The sequence below is a fragment of the Clupea harengus genome, chromosome 24, assembly GCF_900700415.2.
Source record: "Clupea harengus chromosome 24, Ch_v2.0.2, whole genome shotgun sequence".
Lineage (NCBI taxonomy): Eukaryota > Metazoa > Chordata > Actinopteri > Clupeiformes > Clupeidae > Clupea > Clupea harengus.
Genome location: NC_045175.1, coordinates 5,128,755 through 5,149,537, shown reverse-complemented (window position 1 = coordinate 5,149,537; position 20,783 = coordinate 5,128,755). Strand labels below are relative to the sequence as shown.

General features: G+C 43.6%; 1 protein-coding gene across 1 annotated transcript in view; it reads left to right on the top strand.

The window, feature by feature from the left end:
- Positions 1-10,680: 10,680 nt before the first annotated feature.
- The window catches only part of LOC105891016 (VPS10 domain-containing receptor SorCS1), a 132,358-nt gene continuing 122,255 nt past the window's right edge, over positions 10,681-20,783 (top strand). Inside the window, 1 exon segment of the mRNA XM_031561850.2 lies at positions 10,681-12,022. Coding sequence (XP_031417710.1) covers positions 11,252-12,022 — 771 coding nt within the window. The 5' untranslated portion in view covers positions 10,681-11,251.

Here is a 20,783-nt window from a genome sequence, read left to right as displayed (position 1 = left end):
GGTGGGGGGGGGGAATCAGCAGACCTCTTCAGCAGAAAGGAGGTTTATGAAGCGCAGACTAAAAGTTTCATTCTCTCATTTTATGCCCTCCATAATGTGGAATATTAGCTAAAGAGGTAATGATCCCTTCCTTGTTGGGTGAGTAACAGCTATATCACACCATGACAATTGCCATCGAATTGAACCGACCACGTAGACAACAGAGTTAATTAAAGCTATGGGAGCTCCGAGCATAAAAGCTCATACAGTTCTGAGTAATCCTACACTGGTGCGTTCTATCTTATAGAAGAGCATTCTTTCGCCCTATCAGCTGCCTAGAGTTCTAAATAAGGTTTTAAATCGTAAAAGTGTATCCATACTGTAACCACCCTGTGCTTGACACGTTAGCCAGCCTTCCTCTACTTTAACTTGATTGGACAGCAGCTGATACAGCAAATCTGAGGTTATGAATGAGCGGCGTGGCTCAAACTCGGGTCTAAGCATCTGACGCGGAATGTGTGAACACACTACTTCCTGAACCTGTTTGTGTTTCAATTTAATTTCCAATCCCCCCTGGATACCGTCTCGCCTGCTTGTGAACAACCTGCTACCCATGGCGTGAGATCCTGTGAGACTTGAGTGTTGTTTACCCAAATGCAATGTGTGTCAGTCACTCTCAAGGCTATTTTGCATTTGATAGGAGAGTGCTTGATGGAGGAAGCTTGACGCAGACGGCAAGGCAAGCACGTTTTCTGTGACGAGGTGTTCGCTTTTGGATTTAGGGTGGTTTTTGCTGTGAACATACTGTTTAGTTTGTCAATGCCAAACTCAGGCCAGCGTATTTTGTACAATCAACGGATCTGGGCACTATTTGGCACAGAATCCATCTATTCATTTATTTACGTACAGCTTGTCTGCCAAGTTCCATTGTCTTTTCCCAAGAAAATATTCCCACAAGAGTTTAATGAAGCCTATTTAAAAGTGTGATCCTCCATCTGTTCATTTGAACAGACCTGATGACTTTTAGTGTAATTTAATTAGATTTTAGATTAGGCAGCAAGGCGCATGTTCCTCGACGGTCTCCATTGTGACTATCTCCCTTTGCAAAACTTTGAATGGACAGTTGTCTCACTTAAATATTTAAATTTACAATTATATAAAATATACATATATACATATATATATATATATATATATATATATATATATATGTATATATATACAAATAACATAAATATTTGAGATCATATCAATATCAATCCATGGTACTTATTTCTAGAGTGAGTAGGCTACTGCAACCTGTTTTATGCAATTTTGTGGCCATTAGGTATCCCATTTCTCATGCCATGAGGTATCCCATCATATCAATATCAGTCCACAGTACTCATTTCTAGATCATGTTGACAGTCATGCGAGTGAGTAGGCTACTGCAACCTGTTTTATGCAATTTTGTGGCCATGAGGTATCCCATTTCTCATTAGATGATTTGAATGTTTTCTTGGTCGTCCTTCAGCACAAATATCAAACATGTTGCTGTTGAGTATTCCTCACATATAGTAACTGATTCAGCTCTGCTCAGATGTAAACACATTTTAGCTTAAGCATAGTCATCATGTACATTGTACAGTATTACCTGATTTGCAACTACAGTGACTACACCTCATGTGAAAGGCAAAACTGTTCAGCTCATTACAAAGCCCAGTAAATTGCCAGATATTCGTTTTTTGATTGAAAAAGAGTTCATTTTGAAGATTGTTATCAGAAGGTAAAGACAGCTAGCTCAAGGATTCCTAAACAGCAGCAGTTTTACTCCTCGTTATTCCTCCTGCGAGCTGGTTCGAGGCGATCCCATTATGACTGACAACCAAAAGCAGCAATTGTTTGGAACAGCGGCCCAACCTTTTTTTTTTAAACTGATCCATTGTCACTTTGATGTCTGCTAGTGAGTGAAACTAGACAATGAGATGTCTCATTATTTTCATGCAGTCCAAAACCAAATCATTAGCAAAGTTGTACGTCTAGACAAAAAAAAACAGGGGGACACACCTTGGATTTGAACTTGTGCCACATCACACAGACAGATTTAAAAAAAAAAAAAGTCATTAGTGAGCTTTCAGATGAAGAGTCTCTCGTAAGGGATGCGGACTGGCTGCCCTCGCCGACAGCGCTGAACTGTTGACTGCGTTTGAAGCGCTGCCTGGCTGTAACACTTATAACACCGTTGTCTTCTTCAAAGCCTCGCACTTTGAGCCCCTCAAGCTCACTGGGCACTCCCCAAACAATACCAGCCTCCGCGTTCATCCCCCCTCCCCACCTCATATCCAGATGCCTCAGAATCCTTTTCATGAGGCTTCATAATCAAGGCCTCAAGATAAGCACTAGAGAGCTGTTTGCCAGGGAAACCGCCCGAACCCAGCCACGTAACCTCTCTCTCTCTTTCACTCCTCTCTTTCACTCACATTTACATGTTTTAATTAATTTGTCTTTTTTTATGATAATGAGACACCTGAAATATGGCTGCCATATTCTGTTCAAACAATGACCCTGCTAGTGATGTATGCGCCATTCAAAAGTCTTTATGATGAGCCAATTCCTGTACAATATATGAGCTGAAGCTACGTGTTATGAGTCTCCATCCATCTCTGTGGCCCTTTTAAAAGCTTTACTCCCCCCAGACACTGACTCTAAACACACTTTAATATCACAGTGGATGAATAAGGGGAATAAATTGCCCATAATTGCCAATATTTCATGGTAAAAATCCACAAAACGTCCACGTTTGCATGCTAACAGGGTTGACGCGTGGAGAACATCATTAAGGGGAGAGAGAATCAGAGAGCGAGAGAGAGCCAAAGCAATTTTATTTTTTCAGCGGGAAACACTGACATACTCTCATTGCCTGTGTGTGTGTGTATGTGTGTGTGTGTGTGTGTGTGTGTGTGTGTGTGTGTGTGTCTTGCACCTGAATATGGGTCGTTTTTGCATGGTTCTCCCGTAGGATTTCATTTGCGTGATACATGATCATAATTTACCCTCACAGGCGTGCTTTGCGAAGTTACCCGGGAAACGATCATCAGAAAAAAAAGGGCAATCTTTCATTTCTACATCCGCCCTCCTGTTGCACTCCGTATCCATCACCATCAAAAAAAAGTCAAAGTGGGACGCTGAAGGTGATCAGCCGCATACATAAGCACACACACGCGAGTCCGAAGTCAAATGAAAATGAAAAGCGAAGGGAAAAATAACTACTACACAGTGGCTATAGGCTGCCATATTACTTTCCACTTTGATGGTATTGATTCTGCACCCGAAATGGTATGGAAAGCTCCCTTCTCCTGAGGCCTCTTTTGGTTATATAAGGGTGTCCATATGGCATAGGGCGTAGGAGAGAACTGAGCCGAGAGCTGGAAAGTAGGGTTTTGGGATTCCATCTTGTTTGTGCTTGTGACAAAAGTCAAAATCTGACAGGCTAGAATACGTCTCCTAAGAAAGTGAGAAGTCTTTTTGAAAAATGGCCCTCTGTATGTATATTATGTTGTGCCGTCACTCAAAATAAGAAAAATGCAAGGATGCTACGATAAGAAATATATATATATATATACTGTATATATAGATATATCACCTCGCTATTATGGGGAAAAGTAGATGTAGGTTATGGGTACCTTGCCATAAATCTCACCGCAAAAGTGATATTTTTGTGAATCGCTAATGGCAAATGATTGACTCCGTTGCATTATGAGTCACCCTCTCTCAATAAAAACACTTCAGAGGGGAAGCGCAACTGCAGCCGGCTCAACCGAATCCCAGCGTAATGATATACACATCCCCCAAATGGAAGCCGTGATTTACTGTTTCACTCAAAGCCCTTTTATAAAGCCATAGATTGTGCATCCAGCATCTAAGCCAAAACCATGTTTCTCGCTAATAAATCCCCGAGCCAACGAGGGTGACTATTTCGCCATAAATATGCATGGCTGATTCAATTACTCAGCAAGTCATATGTCCCACGGTCTCAGCAGCTCTCTCGCTCGGCCCTGCTAGCCGGTGCGCAAAACTGTTATTTATTTAGTTCAGGTGGAGGCAAGGGAATGAAGCGGTCAGCTGATTTTTCAGAGAGCTCCGTTTATTTATTTATTTATTTTATTTTGCCGTTGTTTGCGGAATGCAAAACAGAGGACCGAGGCCACTTCTTCAGGTGGGTAGGCCTAGCATCCCAGTCAAGCAACATAACACAAGGGGACCGACTCTGACTAAAGCACTACCAAACATTAACAAACAGTTCATGGTTCAAAGGTCATGACCTAGACCCGGAGATTCTGTGCAAACCACCGCAACTATCACAGCTCCTAGGCTGACTCACTCTCGTAGCCTCACACACTTTTACAACATGTAATGTATATATTATTTCTTAATACATTTGTAATTCGTAAAATGTTTGTTATAGGTGCTTTTTTTGTCTTTTTCATTATAATTAACTATTCCATATCTGCTATGACTTGTTGCTATACAACAAAAGTTATCACTTTATCACATAACATCAGACATGGCCCTCCAGCATCTAAAACTAAGTGCCTAGTCACCACAAATGACTGTGGGCTTGAGAGCTGTAGCTTCGCCTAATGATGGTAACTTGTAACATGATGTAGTATTTTGGACGGCACCTTAATGTGCACTGCAAGCTCATCGGAGATAACTATGACAAAGCACAAGGTTTACAAATGGCCGTGACAAAACGGCTGCAGCGTGTGCATAGATTATGTCAACACATGCATCCTAAATGAAATATCCTTCATTAGGGCAAATGAATTGTGCCTTTCCTAAATGCCAAGTCAGGGCTCACTGTGAGGCATGACTCACCTCTCTGTTGACTTTCGAACATCTCCTTTGAAGATGCTCAGACACTCTGCCTTGAGCAAATGCTTTTATCCAACAGTGGCAAGAACAGGACATTCTCTCACATGTTTCTCTTTGTTGCACTATGCTGCAAGACGACAGGACAAGACTGCTGAGAACCTACTTGTTGTGGGAAAAAGGTGGACAAATCGCCCTGAAATGTAGTCCTCGATGAAATGAAACAACGGTACCATGGCGGGGAATATTTGGCCCATAATCCTGAGGTTGAATTGAAACTTTCCTCTTGTTATAATTTTTTTCCTCTAAAAGTATTATCTCATTTGCAGGCTCCCAGCATAGGTCAGAGAGAGAGAGAGAGAGAGAGAGAGAGAGAGAGAGATGCCACGGAAGGTCGAGGAATTTAAAGATGCCATTATACCTCTGCGGCTCATTATTATGCTCATAGACTGCAGGTCCAATTAACATGCAGGGTCAATCACAGGTACACTTGTTTTCCTCTGCAGGCATGCAAATGAGAAGAGGAGACTGCGGGGTCTCCGCAATCACAAGCACCGTAAAGGTGGGGTGATGTCATGTTGTGTGAACTGAAAAGGACAATTGTTTGGTATTTGAGGTGTTTGGAGGAAGCAGAGGGGGGGGGGGGGGGGGGAAATATCACTGTATTCCTTCCATTGCTTGATTAATTGATTGGTTTCAGCATTGATTTTGCGACATCATGCTGTTTTGGCTGGTCTAACTATCTTATTTTTTTATTCTTACATCCTATCACCATAATCCCTCATTCCGTGTGGCCAACCCGCTCAACAAAAAAACGGTGAAGTTCCCTAAACTAGCCTCTGCAAGACGTCATCATAGAGGGCTCCATTAATGTTCCGGAAAAGTCCATCCATACCTTTGTTCTTTATCCAGAATGACAGATTTGAAAGTTCGACACATGTAAAGATTTGGCCCTCAGCAGTAGCCCAGTGTGTGGTTCATGCAGTGGAGGAGCTGTACAGCTCCCTCGCTCCCTGACAAAGGGCATGAGGGAAAGGGCCCCACTTCTTTTGCTGTGTGGATGGAAGAAGGCAGTGGCATCCGAGAGGTCATTAGCGAAGGATTTTTTCCGTGGTTCCCTCATGGCCGGAAGAGTCCTGGTTATGACACAGCAGCCGTCACTTTTGACACAAAGGAGCTGTTGGGGGGAAATAGGGTCACTTGCTGTGCAGGTTTCAGACCCAAAATAATTTGTAACAGCAGTACCAGTGAATTCATTCAAATAATAAAATACATGAATAAATAGTGTTATTCAGAAGGTGTGATATAGAGACATTGAAAACAAATCGTTGTAATTGACAGGAGGTGATGTGTCAAGGCTGAAGTAAAGCTAAATATATATTTTTTAAGGGTAGTCGGGTCATAAGCAGAAGTCAGAGGGAACGTGTAAAGACAGTGAAAAAGACAACCGTGATGCTTATACTTGGCAGATAGGAACTCTTTCTGTTCTGTTGGCTACACCGGTGAGACAGCATTTCCAGAGGAGAACTGTGAGTTTTGATTATCTTGGTGGAGAGAATGTCAAAATCATATGTTAGGAGCATCACTGCTATCTGCCTGTCCTATCAGTGTAAACTTGATATTGAAATATGTGTGTTTTTGCCGGAACAAGAGATGGTTTCAGAACAGCCACTCTTTTAATCCCTCAAATAGATTTAGTATAATCTATTTCCCCTGTCCAACCACTCTTCTCAAACAAAACAAATAAACAAACAAATGAAATGTGAAAACATCCTTTACTACTAAATATTTCCATGGACAAGCAGACAGAGAGAGAGAGAGAGAGAGAGAGAGAGTCCGCTGAGAGAGAGAGAGAGAGAAAAAAGAGAGGATATTTGCATACACTACATTCAACAGGTAAGCCACTTGAGAGCCTAACCTCTATCATTCATCATGACAGTGTTTGTGTGTGTGTGTGTCCCAGCAGACAAGAAATAACCTGAATCAGAATAAAAACAGAATGTGCTGCAGGTAGTTTATGCGCCAATATGTAGTGTGAATTAATGAAGTCCTGCGCACGTCCTTGCAGTAACTATGGACACACACACACACACACTCACACACTGAAACGGAATCTTTGTCTTTTTTTTCTCAAGGAGAGACATCGTGTGAGAGTTTCCAAGGCTGATTTGAAAGGAGGCGATGGCTTCATACAATATTTAGGGTAAACGGGAGAAAGACACCAGAGAAACAAGCCGAGGCGAGTCTGTGAATGCCTGAGTGAGACACGGGCAAAAAGACACTGAGGGTTGTTCAGCAGAACGGGCATTGAGCTACAGTGTGTTTATTCATGGTTTATACCCAAATACAGACACATCTAGAGACTTATTATGCAGATACATTGATGTAGCTGACATTCATTCATTCTAATGTACAAGCCAAATGGATATTGACCCATTAATGTATTGATTGGATTTTTTAAGTCTGATTCACAGTCAAGTGACCCAACATGAGCGGAGTCATCAAACGTAATTTCCTTCTGTGACGCGCTTTGTGTTGCCTCTTGGTATGAAATGAGCTATATAAATAAAGTTTGATTTGATTTGTTTTGATAGCCGCTCACACACTCAGTAGCTTCGACCAGTGAAAAGAGTGCCAAGTGGATCACAGTGTCTGAGTCATTGAGTAGGTGATGAATCACATGGGCAGAAAACATTTTTAAATAAAAAAACGTCACTTCTTGACATGAAAAGTGAAACTTTTTATGTGGCAGCCTTTGCTGCCGTACATGACAAAGAGAAGAGGAAAAAAAATGTACGAGGGCAGGTCAGTATCAGCTGAAGGGCCGATTGATATGGGCGGAAGGAAGCACAATTAATGGTTGACAGAAGAGCCAAAGGAAGGGAAGATAGGTGGGGAATGAAGGCTGCTGAACCCTGCTTCAGAACTGTTTTGAATGGGCCCAGGCAAACTGATTGCTCCCGACCCCGAAGCGATCCCTACAGAGGGAGAATACCAATAACGCCTGTAATACGGGACACTGCACTATTCTAAAAAAGGTTCCTGTTCCAGGCAAATAGAAATAAAAGACTCACAAAAAAATTTGGGTGTTTCAATGCACAACCCTATCATAGAGGGGTACACATTTTCGATAATGGGAGTTTTTTTGGGAGTTTTCTTTTTTTTAAGGCAAACTGATTTTTGCCCACAAAAATATTTATTTGGGTACTTTTCACTCAGCAGCTGTTATACCCAGCCGACGGCTTTTATTTGTGTTCTTTTCTCTTGGCTACCCTTTTCACAGCCAATGAGGTTTTGGCTGAGGTCACAAAAACCCCAAAAGTCTGCCTGCTCTGCTTTTACTGACTGATTTATTTATATATTTCTTTACAGCCAGCCCCCCCGCTCTTTCTCCAGTCTTCTATCATGCCCTGCCACTTCCCTCAGTGTCGGCCATCTTGGCCCAGGACTTGACTTGACTGACAATGTTGTCGCCCCTGCTGCCACTGTGTCCAAGAGCCTAATTTAATGAGTGCATACGGGACATTAATGGGGGTGGGGGGGGGGAGCATGGACGCTTTCGTGGGAAAGGCGTGCTTTTGAGGCGACGACTTGTCACACACTGGGATGGGATTTCCAGTTCTGCTGTGCAGCGCAGCTCGCTGTGATAATTACGACGTTGACACATGCAGGCTGCCAGAAGAGGTTTTAGAGCATCAAAGCCTCTCTGCCGTCATTTCCCTCCCCCCCAACCCCCGGCCCGCCAGACCCCTGACATGTTGATCATTATAATTGATGATTGTATTAAAGTATATTTCTGCTCAGTGGTATACACAAAATACTATCATTTTAGAGATTTCACCTTAATCCATATTGTATCCTATGCCCCCATGTCTTTTTGTATTTACATACTCCTTTCATTTCCTTATGAATGAATCATAAACCTGTCTGAATCACCATGGAGATTCAAAAGAGGTTTGACCCGATGTGCTCTGCTCTTTGACGGTTTTGTTATTGGATATAATACATGACACTTAATACTCGTTATGTGTTGTTACATAATGGTCGTGATTTCAGGTGAATGCCAAAGAGGTTTGACCCAGTTTGCTCTGTTTCTGAGACGAATTAAACACATCACATGCAATTCTCTTATATATGTTGGTCATAATTTCACGTGAACGCCCTCTGAGAGGGCCGCCGGAGATGGAGGACAGAGGCAGTGGACAATCTTTGCAGTCCTCTCAGGCGAAGGAGACCGGGGTGATGAGTGTGTTCCCCCAGCGCAAGACGCTTGTCCAGTGTGGCGCCATCAATCCTGCCCTCAGATGTCCATTTAATGCAGTGCGTCTGGGGAAAAGGCTGCGCTAATCATTCTTAATGTCTCTGGTATGACACGTTCGGGGATTTAACTCACACAGAACCACACAGTGGCATGATGGGAAGGGTGTGGGGGTTGGGGGGGGGGGGGGGCTGAAGAGAAAGAGAAGAGGGTAGAGAGAGAGAGAGAGAGAGAGAGAGAGATGGGGGAGAAGGAAAAGAAGGTTGTAGAGAAAAGGGGGGAGCTGGGGGAGGAGGGGGGTAAGAAGACATGAGAGGGGAGGTTAGAGAGAGAGAGAGAAGAGGGAGAGTAGAGAGAAAGAGAGAAGAGGCAGAGTAGAAAGAGACGAGAGGGAGAGTAGAGATAAAGAGAGATGGGGAGAAGCAGGCGGAGGGGGGGGGTGCAAGAAGACACGAGGGAGAAGGACAAAGGGAGAGAGATACAGAGAAAGACACAAATACGACTCCTCTGCTAATATCTCTCCTGCAATATGATAATACAGTATTATAATGTGCACTATAATTACTATTCATTTAATGGCAGGGAACTCATTCCTCGCCACACCTGGAGGTCATTCCCTAATTAAGACCTGAGCAACTTTGTCGAATTCCTAAAAAGTAAAGCAGAGACAGATGGGGAATTAATATCAGAATTCACCCTGAAAACTGAAAAAGATAAAATCCCAAAGTTTCTTCTGTGAAAGCTCCAAGTTCAATTATGACTTTCAGTTGAAGGAGAAAGAACTTGATAGTCTTTTGTGTGTTGCATTTTTGTCATGTCTGTGTTGTACAAATAATGAATGTTCATTTCCAGGCAAGACTATATCTTCGAGGTAATATAATTAGGCAAAAATAGCATATTATTTAAGCATGAAAAATTAAAAGATGTGAACTTTTATCACGTCTTGCGGTTGTGACATCAACTCTTTAGATGGTCCCTTGGGAATAATTGCTTTCAAATGGAAATGTGGTGTGTATCAAAGGTACAAGGAGAAAAATTCAAATTGATTCATGGTTATTTGATACATAAAAGAAATGTCCACCGTGTCAAACAGCGTTGAATTGAACGAGTCAAGATGTTATAGTTTACCTACTAAAATCTTTCAAATTAAAACCGGACCGTTATGATGGCTGATGTATAGACTCTTCAAGCACTTTTATAGCATAGCCAAAGGGGGAGTTCTCAATCTAAGTTGCTTCTGTAATGGCTTGGCATTGGAATGGCCTACAGAAAGCCTAATGTGTCAGTTTTCTTTTGGTACACTCCAGGCTAGCGCAACTGCTGTACCGAAGGAGACACACATAATTTTGAATCATGAGCGCAATCACGATGGAGATCGGAGGAAATTAATAGTTCCGCAATACATATTAAATCGTCCGTGTGTGTATGTGATTGTGTTGCTCAGCGTGCGATGGCACACTCGGTATGGGAGGATGATGAAACGCGCAAGCTTGGCGAGTTTGATAGAGAGAAATGGCTTGAGCCACTTAAAGAGGTGTTAATCCTAAAATGTGTGGAGTCGCCCTAAATTAAGTTATTAGGCCTATCGAAATTCCATTTTCTCCTCCTGTGCAACACATCTCCGGCGGGATATTACATTATCAACTTTTTAGGGCAATTTTACATAGCTCAATTAAAAAACTAAACACAGAAGAAAAAATAAATACATATTCACAGACTGTGAAGAGAATGCAAGACCAACTCTAAAAATCATTTCCCGAGATACAAATCGACCCATCTAGCTCTTTATGCTCTGTGACATATAATATGCTACGAGATATTAATGAAGCGTCTTCGCATCCTGACAAATATGGGTGTGTGGTCTTCGTGATGTAAAGATGAATACTGCGCGAGGGGCAAAAAAAGCAAAGGAGCAAGAATTCTCCCCTATCTTCTGTTCAGTCGAGCTCCTCCCCCGTGTGGAGCTTCATTTGATCAAATCCTTCAACTTAGACCGCTTCGCCGAATAGCACTTTTTTGTTGCAGAAACAACTGTGTAGGCTATAGCTACAACTTGCGAGGAGTTCCGTTGCCGCACATCAAAACCGAGCGTTAAAAGGGAAGAGAGAGGCGAGAGAAAAAGGACTGTAGGCTACCCAGAGCATCTTTCCAGGGCTATCAGACATGGAGAAGGGGATCAGATTCTGCCCAAATTGGCGCCGCGCTGCCTGTTTCCTGTTTTTGATTCTTTGCTTTTTTGTTCCGTTGGCCAAAACGGAGATAACTTGCAGATCATGCCAGCCCCTGGACAAGACTGGTTCACGGGAATTACTGCTGAAACTGGACACGCTAGAATTCGCAACAGGGTCCGGAGGGGAAGTTATCAAATATGGAGACGGGGCAGCAGGTTTTAATTCTGCAAGTGGTGAAACTCGCCAGTCTGACAGCGCAGCTAAGTCATCAGAATACGGTGCGGGTCAAGGGAAATACTCTCATTCCAGGCGAAAGCGGAATATTGACAGGCACTATTTGCAGAAGAAACCCGTCCATGGAAGCGTGCCTAATGAAAGCGGGGAATCAGGCAAAAGCCAGAATAAAGTTACACAGCCCCAGTTTAACGGTCGCAAGGTAGCAGGTGCCGGGAGAGCCCCCGATAAATTACACAAGTGCAGATTTCGTAAGAGCACCCAGGTGAAGGAGATCAGAGAAATTCTTGAAAAGTCACCTGCACCTGCTTTTCACACGGAGTCGCACGCTGTCAGTGTCCAGCATGAGGGCACCGCAGGGCAGCCTGTGCGCAGGTTCCGCCGCTCTGAGGCGCGGTGGAGAGGGGAGGACCGGAGAACGGCCAATTCAAAGCAGGACGAGCTGAAACTTACCAGCTCAACCTTTGCATTGACCGGAGACTCAGCCCACAACCAAGCCATGGTACATTGGTCTGGGCAGAACAGCAGTGTAAGTCACACAGACCCTTTGTTAACACACATATCCATATCCTTACTAGCAAACACTGCATTTATTGTGTTGTAGTTTTACGTTTGATCTGTGGTGTGTGAGCGGTCTGTTTTTTGTTGTGTCTGAGCGGCTTCTAAGCTTGCGGAGGAGCTTAATATGATCTCGTGTAGCGTCCGTAACTGCACTTCGTGTTATGTGCTCTCGTCAGTGTGCAACATACTGTAGGCTGTCGGTGCAACATGCCATCACTCCCATCCAAATACACACCTGATGTCAGTGGCGGTTGACTACTCATCATTGACTTAGATATGTGTCCGAATAAGTCATATACATTTATTTGTTGCTGAGCAACGGTTCATTTTGGAGCTAGACGGTCATGTTTTCGTTGTAAAGAACATCCAAACGTTCCTTACACTGATAAGTCAAGTCTTGCATATTAACCACTCCATTTAGGTAATCATGTCAGAAATAATGTCCTACCATTGCCCAGCCCCTAAAACATATGACCCAATTATGCCATCAAGATTTTTTTGGTGTGTTTCTGTCCGTCTCAAACACAAAACTTTTATCACTAAGTTCTTGTACAAATCACCAATAACCTTTTTCATAACTGCATAGCCTAATGTATTTACCACCAGTCTCATGTTTCCCATTTGAAGCTAAGCAAAAGCAAGCATTTCCTCAATGAGCACCAAGATGCCAGACAAACACTGCACTGTAAGTCAATAGGTTTGCAATGCCCAGCTTGCTACGGGTGAGGCCGCATGTACGTGTCCAACAAAGTCACCTATAAACGTGTTTTATTACATCTATAACTCCGAGGACATGAGGGGAGCTTTCCAACTGTGATCTCTTTTATGCTCTGGCTTTGTGCTGTGGGTCTGTGCTGTAACTCGTTTGTTATGCAGCAGGACAACATTACCCAATGTTATTTTCACTTCTCTGATCTTGCACAGGTGCGAATGCACAAGGCCCTTGTTGCACTGGTAGAAATGTGTGGATAATAGCTTTGTTGTTTGTGCGACTGTTGTCTATTGCTTTGTTTTGTTAGAGGAATGTGTTTTTTTTAGTGTGTGTGTGTGTGTGTGTGTCTGTGTGCGTGTCACCTTCCATTGTGTGTCCCTTAGAAAACGTAAGAAAAAAAGAACCTTCCAGACAGTCTTTATTGCATCTCCGTTGTTCTGTTGGGTTCGTCTGCCGAGGTGACTGTTTTGAACATCGCCTTTTCACCTGCCTGAGCCTCTGTCAGAATGAGGTGCCGCGGCCTCCACTGCCTCTCTGATCATCTAGTAACCTCCTCCACCCTTCCCCATCCTTCATTTATTTATTACTTTAGTTACCCAGTTCCTAAAACACACACACACACACACACACACACACACACACACACACACACACACACTAACACAACAAAAGTGCCCCCTGAATAAAATAAATCTATCTGTTACTGAGTGTGGGTAGCCACAGCAACTGGACTTTGAAAAGTGGGTTATAAAAACACAGAGGCAACAGGGGAGGGGGGTTGTGCGAGGGGGTCCTCTGCAGACATGCAGAGGAGAAACAGTACCCCTCGTCCTTTATTTCATTCATTACAGTAGTTACCCATTCCTAAAATACAACACAAAAAACAGATAACGTGGGGGTAGAAACTGTGTGGTGGGTCTTAGGGCTCAGTCCCAGGTAAGCCTACCTGCCTCTATCTCTTCAGTTCCCGTGGCCATTATCAGGAGCTTAATTGAATTTGCTCTGTGTTATGTCGTGCCTTCAATGGGATTCACAGCCTGACGGCTCGGAATACATTTTTATTTCGGTCTCGAGTCGTGACAAAAGCACCAGAACTTTGCTCACGCCAGCCTTGGTTCATCTCCCAAACAAGAGCAAACCCGAGAGGAAAGAAACACTGTGTTCTCTATGAAATATGGAGCGCCTTTCCGTATGCAAAATACACGGCTGTGTGATTGTTGTCTCTCAGAGAGTTGAGATGATGAATGGTTTTTAGCTTGTGCAAATTTCCATTTGCATTTATTGGGGGGTTTAGATGTTAGCTGTTTACTCTCTCTCTCTGTCTCTCTTTCTCTCTCTCCCTCCCTTCCTCTGTGTGTGTGTGTATGTGTGTGTGTGTGTGTGTGTGTGTATGTGTGTGTGTGTGTGTGTATAAGCGTGCATGTATTGCAGCTCCATCTGTGGCACATAAGGTATACTTGCATCTGTTCTTTTCCCTCCCAGTTAGGCTGCCGTGCTTTTTATTTTATTTTTATTTATTTATTTTAAAAAGGAGATATTACATGGACAGCTGAAACCCAATTCTCAACAGAATCCCAAACCCCCCACTATCTCCCCAAAGCTTGGTTATGGATTCAGGACACAGCCAGCCGTTAGCTTGATCTGGCATCTCGTTCTGATGATGTCAGATAGTTTCCTCTGATGTTCTTGTTCAGATATCCTAACTAGTGTTTTTGCCCTCACAGACTCATTTACAATTTGAGTTGTTTATATGAAATCAGTGTCAGAGAGTGTTGTTGTTGTTGTTGTTGTTGTTTACATAGCCCTAAGAGTGAGCACATGGCACTACCAATGGATGCAAACCTTTTCAATTTGAAACTAGCAGATGCAGAGTCAAGCTTAGGGGGTTATGGGGGTGGGTGTGTATCATGCCTGTGAGAAAGATAGATAGAAAGAAGGTGTCTGAGGTAGATAAAGGGAGAAAAAAAAGAGGTAGAAAAAAGAGAGGAGGATAAGGAGTGGAAGGGAAGGGGATCAGAGAAAGAGAATAGATTCAGGTGGATGGGCCCAGGGACTTGTGAGAATTGGCAAGAAACAAATTTGTGTCCAAAATGGTGTTTTAACAGTGGGTCTGCACTGACCTACCGGCACCAGAAGATGGAAAGAGGTAAGGTATAGAGGGAGCTGGCAACCAGCATTTTGGATCAGGGAAGCACTGTGGTCTTCTGGAAGGTTCCTTGTAAAATAGGGCCTAGGGAGACTTAACTTAAATGGATGTTAGATCAGTCAACCATCTGCCCCAGTCCGTATGGTACAGTATGTGGTCCTAAGAGAAATAATCCGCGCACAGCACTATTCTATTAAAGCCAAATGATTAATTCACTTAATTCAGACACTCAGAACAGGAAGCCTTCAAAGACATGTTACAAATTTCTGCTCAAAAGAGCAAAGATGTCCCTTTCAATGAGGTGATCAAGGACGTTAGGAAGACAAAAACTCATCCAAAAAAACCTCCCCCTTTGAGGGGCTTTATGTGCCAAGTGGGAGAAAAAAAATCAAACTTTTTTTGTTGCCAATTAGTGTGGAGTTGATCACACATAGTCCCTAGTAAGGCTGTGAAAAACACACTCGCAACCAGCTGTCACTGACTATGGTCTCGCACTGCTATGTGTTGAAGTCTATTTTTAGTCTTCCTGCAAAAAAAAAGCTCTGCATCTCTCCCATACTGCCCCGCCAGTAAAATTCCCCCTAATTCTCGCAAAGTTTCAACTCACGAAATCTCTATAAATTGATGCGTTTTTGAGTCATCACAGCTGGTTGATGTCCGCAATGTTTTTGCCTGCATGTCTTGGGCTTTAGCCTGTTGTCTGAGGTAATGCTGTTGCAATAGCATCCTGATCTCAAGGCAGTTTTTCACAGCAGTTAGCCGCCCATGCAGCGAGGAGTTTTATGCAGTTCAAACCGTTACACATTAACTGCATGGCTTGAAATGTCTCACTAATTGTAATTGTATAGCCTTCAGTGTTCCCCTTTATTGACCATTACCATCAATGGTGAGCCATAACTTCTGTCCTCTGCCAGACTTTGTGTTTATAGACATATATGTATGTAAGTGGTCCAATTTTGTGTGTTTTTAGCACAGTCTTACTTATCAGCATCTCCATTATTTATACAGCAGCTAGATCCAATCGAACGATTGATGAATTTCTGATTGGAGGCATTCCATGAGTGCAGATATCCTGGAACACCCGTACTAGGACTCTTCACCGCTAGTAATCACTCCACGTTTGATGTACTTTGACATTACATTTATTCCAAGCAAAGAGAGCAGAATGGCAGGCAGCAATTTTATAACATTAGGAATAGGAGCAAATGGAGAGTATTAGGAATGTTCAAATTGTGTAGAAATTAACATGTATACAGGTGAGTGTACAAATTAACATGAATACAGGTGAGTGTACACATTAACATGAATACAGGTGAGTGTACAAATTAATAGGCACAAGTAGTCTCTCTGACTCAACTTGGCTGCAGAGTGACAGTATTAGTTGCTTGGCAGTGCTTGACGCTGAGAGCCCATGTTGGAACTATTTTTGGGGCAGAGAATGAATAAACAAAATTGAAATAAATGAAGGAAAAACACAGTCTGGTGTCTTCAAACTCAATTAGTCGGAGAACCGTTGTATAAAAGCAAAACGACACTCGTGTTTGTGGTGTTGTTATAGGATATCCTCACGACCGTAAATATATTTGTCAAAGTAGCATATAAGGAAAGTGGTGGCAGTGTTTCAGGATAAATTATTGCCTCTTGAGGTGAAAAAAGGTAATAAATTAACAGGCACCACAATTTATTGCTGTGACATGTCATTTGCGTTGGAATACGTATTTCACTAAACACGACACGTGTTTGCACTTGCAGCGACATGTAGTTGTACATGAAAGTGACATGCGTTTGACACTGTATTAAGAAGATAGAAAGAGGAAAACCACAACATAGAATCAAACACTGCGTTGGTAGAAATTTCCATCAGTAAAAATGCTCGAAACCAGGCGCACCTCTGCACTTGAACCCACCAGGCCTGTTTTTAGCCGTTGGTGAATTTGTGGCCCTTTTTTTGCTGGCGGCTTAGGAAATGGCAATCCACCGGGTGTGTCGTGTCAGAAAAGTGATCACTCGCAGACGCAGTCACGGTCTGCTTACGAGCCTTTATCTCGGGCAGAAACGTCGCCCTGCCTGCCAATAACTCTAGCACTTGCCTCTCATTCCTTCCTGCAGGTTCTCTCCGGAGGAATATAATCTCTAAATAATAAAGAGACAACGTGGAATAAACTGGAGCTTCCGGTGGGGGGATAAGTTTGAGCAGGGAGACAAGCGAAGCGCAATCTAGCCTTCATTCCGCGAAAGGAGGCCCAGGTGCCCGTACCTCATTCCAGCAAATGTGTTCCAGCCTTGCTATTTCTTTCCTGTTAATACGCACGGGGTCTGTCATATTTTACCTAGTTAATAGAGACGAAGTTTCTGTGCGTGTGTGCGTGTGTGTGTGTGTGTGTGTGTGTGTGTCTGTGTGCAGTTCATATGGAAGCAAGACTTCAGTGCCTTGAGAGTTTTCAGTTCGTTGCGCAGCGAGAGCAGAGATCTGCCATTTCCACCTTAGGGTTTGCCGAAGTGCATCATATTTTCATAGCTCTTAAGGCAGCGAGTGAAATTAAAAAAGCCCCCCCCCCTCCCTCCCCCCCTGCAGCATTTTAATCTTTCAAGCGCAACCTGTACATTTATTTAATGATGTGAACTTCCTACTCCCCCAGCCTCTTGTTTATTGAGGTCATTCCCATCCAATATTTTGACAGCAGGCTAAGTGACAAGCAAGAGGCAGTAACATATTTTTTTATGACGGCGGTCCTCGAAAGCCATTACCAGAGCCACGGCCGCGGATATGGGACACCGGCACAGGGTCAGAGGTGAAACTCTCCGACAAGATTGCCCTGGTTTGGTGACTTTGAGGTGCGAATTGAATCGGCTGTAGATAAAGATGGAGCGTGAGAGAAAGAAGGAAAGGTGAAGCGAAGCAAATGCACAGCGGGGCACACGTCTTGTGCTTCTCCACCAGAGGATTCTTCGCGACTAAGCTAAGGCTAACGCTAACGCTGGCTGACAGGTGAGAACAGCAGCCCACAAAGAGCATATGTCCAATGAGAGTCTGCCTCTTTAAAAGCCTCGGCTCCCGGGGAAAGAAAAAAAACGGCCTTGCCGCCTATTCCGCGATACAAACCCCCGAAACAAACAGTCTCCCTGTTAGCTGACGCCCTGTAATCGCACACAGAGAGAGTGTTTATTCTCGGGCCGTCATACCCCGTGACCCGCCAGAGTGGGATCCCAGGAATCTGCCTCCTACAGCGACCCCCCCCCCCCCACCACCACCACCACCACCACCAAACCGCCCTCTTAAGCTGAACGAGGCCATTATTCCCAGAGCGGCTCGGCCTGGAGGAGGAGGGATGGCGGTGGACATGATGGTGATGTGATGGTGATTGAGGGAAATCGAGGTATGGGAGAAGAGTGAGGGCACCGTAGCCAGGGTGAGGGGGAGGTGGGGGAGGTGGGGTCATCAGCGCTGCGTAGTGTTGTGTTGCAAGCCCAGGCGAGGAATCTCTCTTCAACCGCACATCTGATGGATTTGTTTTATATCTCTACCTTCTTGTTATCGATTATAAAATAACAACATGGCATTTGAAAAAAAAATAGCCTAATTTGGCAAGGGATAATATCATTATGTAAATAGGCTTGTCATATAAGTGCATCATTCAGTAAGACCCATTGTTTATCATGTAGGATGATAATAATTACAAAGAGCTCAATATCTGATAATGATGGACCCCCCCCCCCCCCCCCCCCCCCCACACACACACACACACACATATAAGCACACACATTAACACATTGAAAGGGGGAAAAAACATGCCAGACAGACAATTTGCAGTGTTCTGTTCCTTTTTTTGAGAGCGTAAGAATCGATTTTCCTTTCAGACTGGCAAACAACTGAATAATTCTTACTTCTCATGGCACTCCTCAGAGGAGACTCATACTAGCGTGAGTTCCCCAGACACACTGATAAAAAGAGAGAGAGAGAGAGAGAGAGAGCACTCAAATGTACCTTGGCCCAGGCCGTCTTCACAGCGACAGCGTCTTTCTGTGTATCAGAGCCAGCTTATACCCCCCAAAGGGGGAATCTCAGATTGACGTGATGACAATTGTTGCTATCACTGATAGACAGTCAGGGGTCTTTCGGCAGGAGACTTTCCACCCACTCTGGCCCTTTAGATAAATAGATAAATATATCAAAACATGAACAGAAGAAGATGTAAAGCGAGAGAGAGAGAGAGAGAAACAGAGAGAGCCGACTTCTGTCTAACTGCTGTGTTCACTACGATAGGGGAAAGTGTTTTGTGTCATTGTGTTGCCGTAAACAAAGACATAAGCAAACAAACTAAATGGCCTAAAATGACATTTAACGTGTAAAGTAAAACGAAGCCATTGAAGGTTTCTAGGATGTTTGAGGAGCGTTATAGATCGTGATGAGACCCATTTTATTTGAAAAGAAAAGAGAAGTCGTCTTCATTGGATCATGAATGCAGGGCTTATGGGGGAAGAAAGAGCTTTGCAACCATTAACCCAGGGTAAGTATAAATGAATTACAGTATGCAAAGCCGTAAGCACATTAGTCTCTGGCGAGCATCACAGCTTTTGAAAGGGTTTTCAAGTGCAGCGTAAGCCACCATTCACTGTGGCCACACAACAGGAGGATGTGGTGCAGAAAATGTCCTGATCTGATCTACAATGTGTGTGTGTGTGTGTGTGTTTGTGTGTGTGTGTGTGTGTGTGTGTGTGAGTGTATGTATGTGTGAGTGTGTTTGTCTTTTCTTAATGGCTAATTAACTGAATCCAATATTTCCCCTGATCTGGTCGCGCTTTCTGAAACACAGAGGGCTTTTGCACAAAGCCTGCAGTACTGACAACTGAAGGAAGAGAAAGGGAAGAAAGAGAAGCAGCTGAAGGCGAAAGCCAGGGAGAGAGGTGAGAGGAAGAGAGAGAGAGAGCGAGAGAGAGAGAGGTGAGAGGAAGAGATAGAGAGCGAGAGAGAGAGAGGTGAGAGGAAGAGAGAGCGAGAGAGAGAAAGAGCAACGGAGAGATAGAGTAGAAGACAGTTCTCTGCGGATTGCTAAGAAAAGGCCAATCAATCTTACACATGTAATTGACATTCCCCCTAGATGTTATTACACATGCGTCGCTCCTCTCCCATCCGGGGCGAACCAAAAGTTGCCTGGCTTGTAGAAAGTGCCTGACAACATAAAACAACTGGGAAATGGGGATACGCTTTACTGGCCCGACCCAAATGTGTTCCAATCCAACTTGTATAGCTTTTTGTTGCTGTTGGTTTTTCTTCACCTTCCCAAGCGTGGGCATTCTAAATCAGGACAAATCAGAAGTGAACCCTAAAGATCTGCACAGATTTTCAGAACAAACTAGTTTTTTTTTTTTGAAGGCAGTTGAACAACACTAAATCTTGGCGTTTGTTTTAGAATTCAAGTCAGGTCAACATTAGTCTATTAACAGATTGAATAAAGTGCTATTAATATTAGATGAGGATTTATGGGAGAGGGAAAAAAAAGAAGAGGCGCATCCCTGGAAAGCAACATCAAACAGATGCAGCAGAGAGAGAAATACCCCCCCCCCCCCCTCCTTTTTCTCCTGCATGGCACATCAGAGGCAGGTGTGAATTAATACGTTAAATAAATCATGTCCAAAAGCCCTCGTTTTCATTCAATTCCTCTGCGGCACCCGCAAACACACACACACACGCACGGCCAGAAACATTAGCAAACTAGAAGGGCACTCGGAGAGCGCAGACCTCCAGCGAGGCCGAATGCCCTGTCTCGCAATGTTAAAACGGAAATGAAAAAAATCTTTTTGTGGATTTGTGGATCCCCGCCCTGTTATTTAAATCCGCTCCAAAGTTAAATGGGTTCTTCCTTGGCCCAC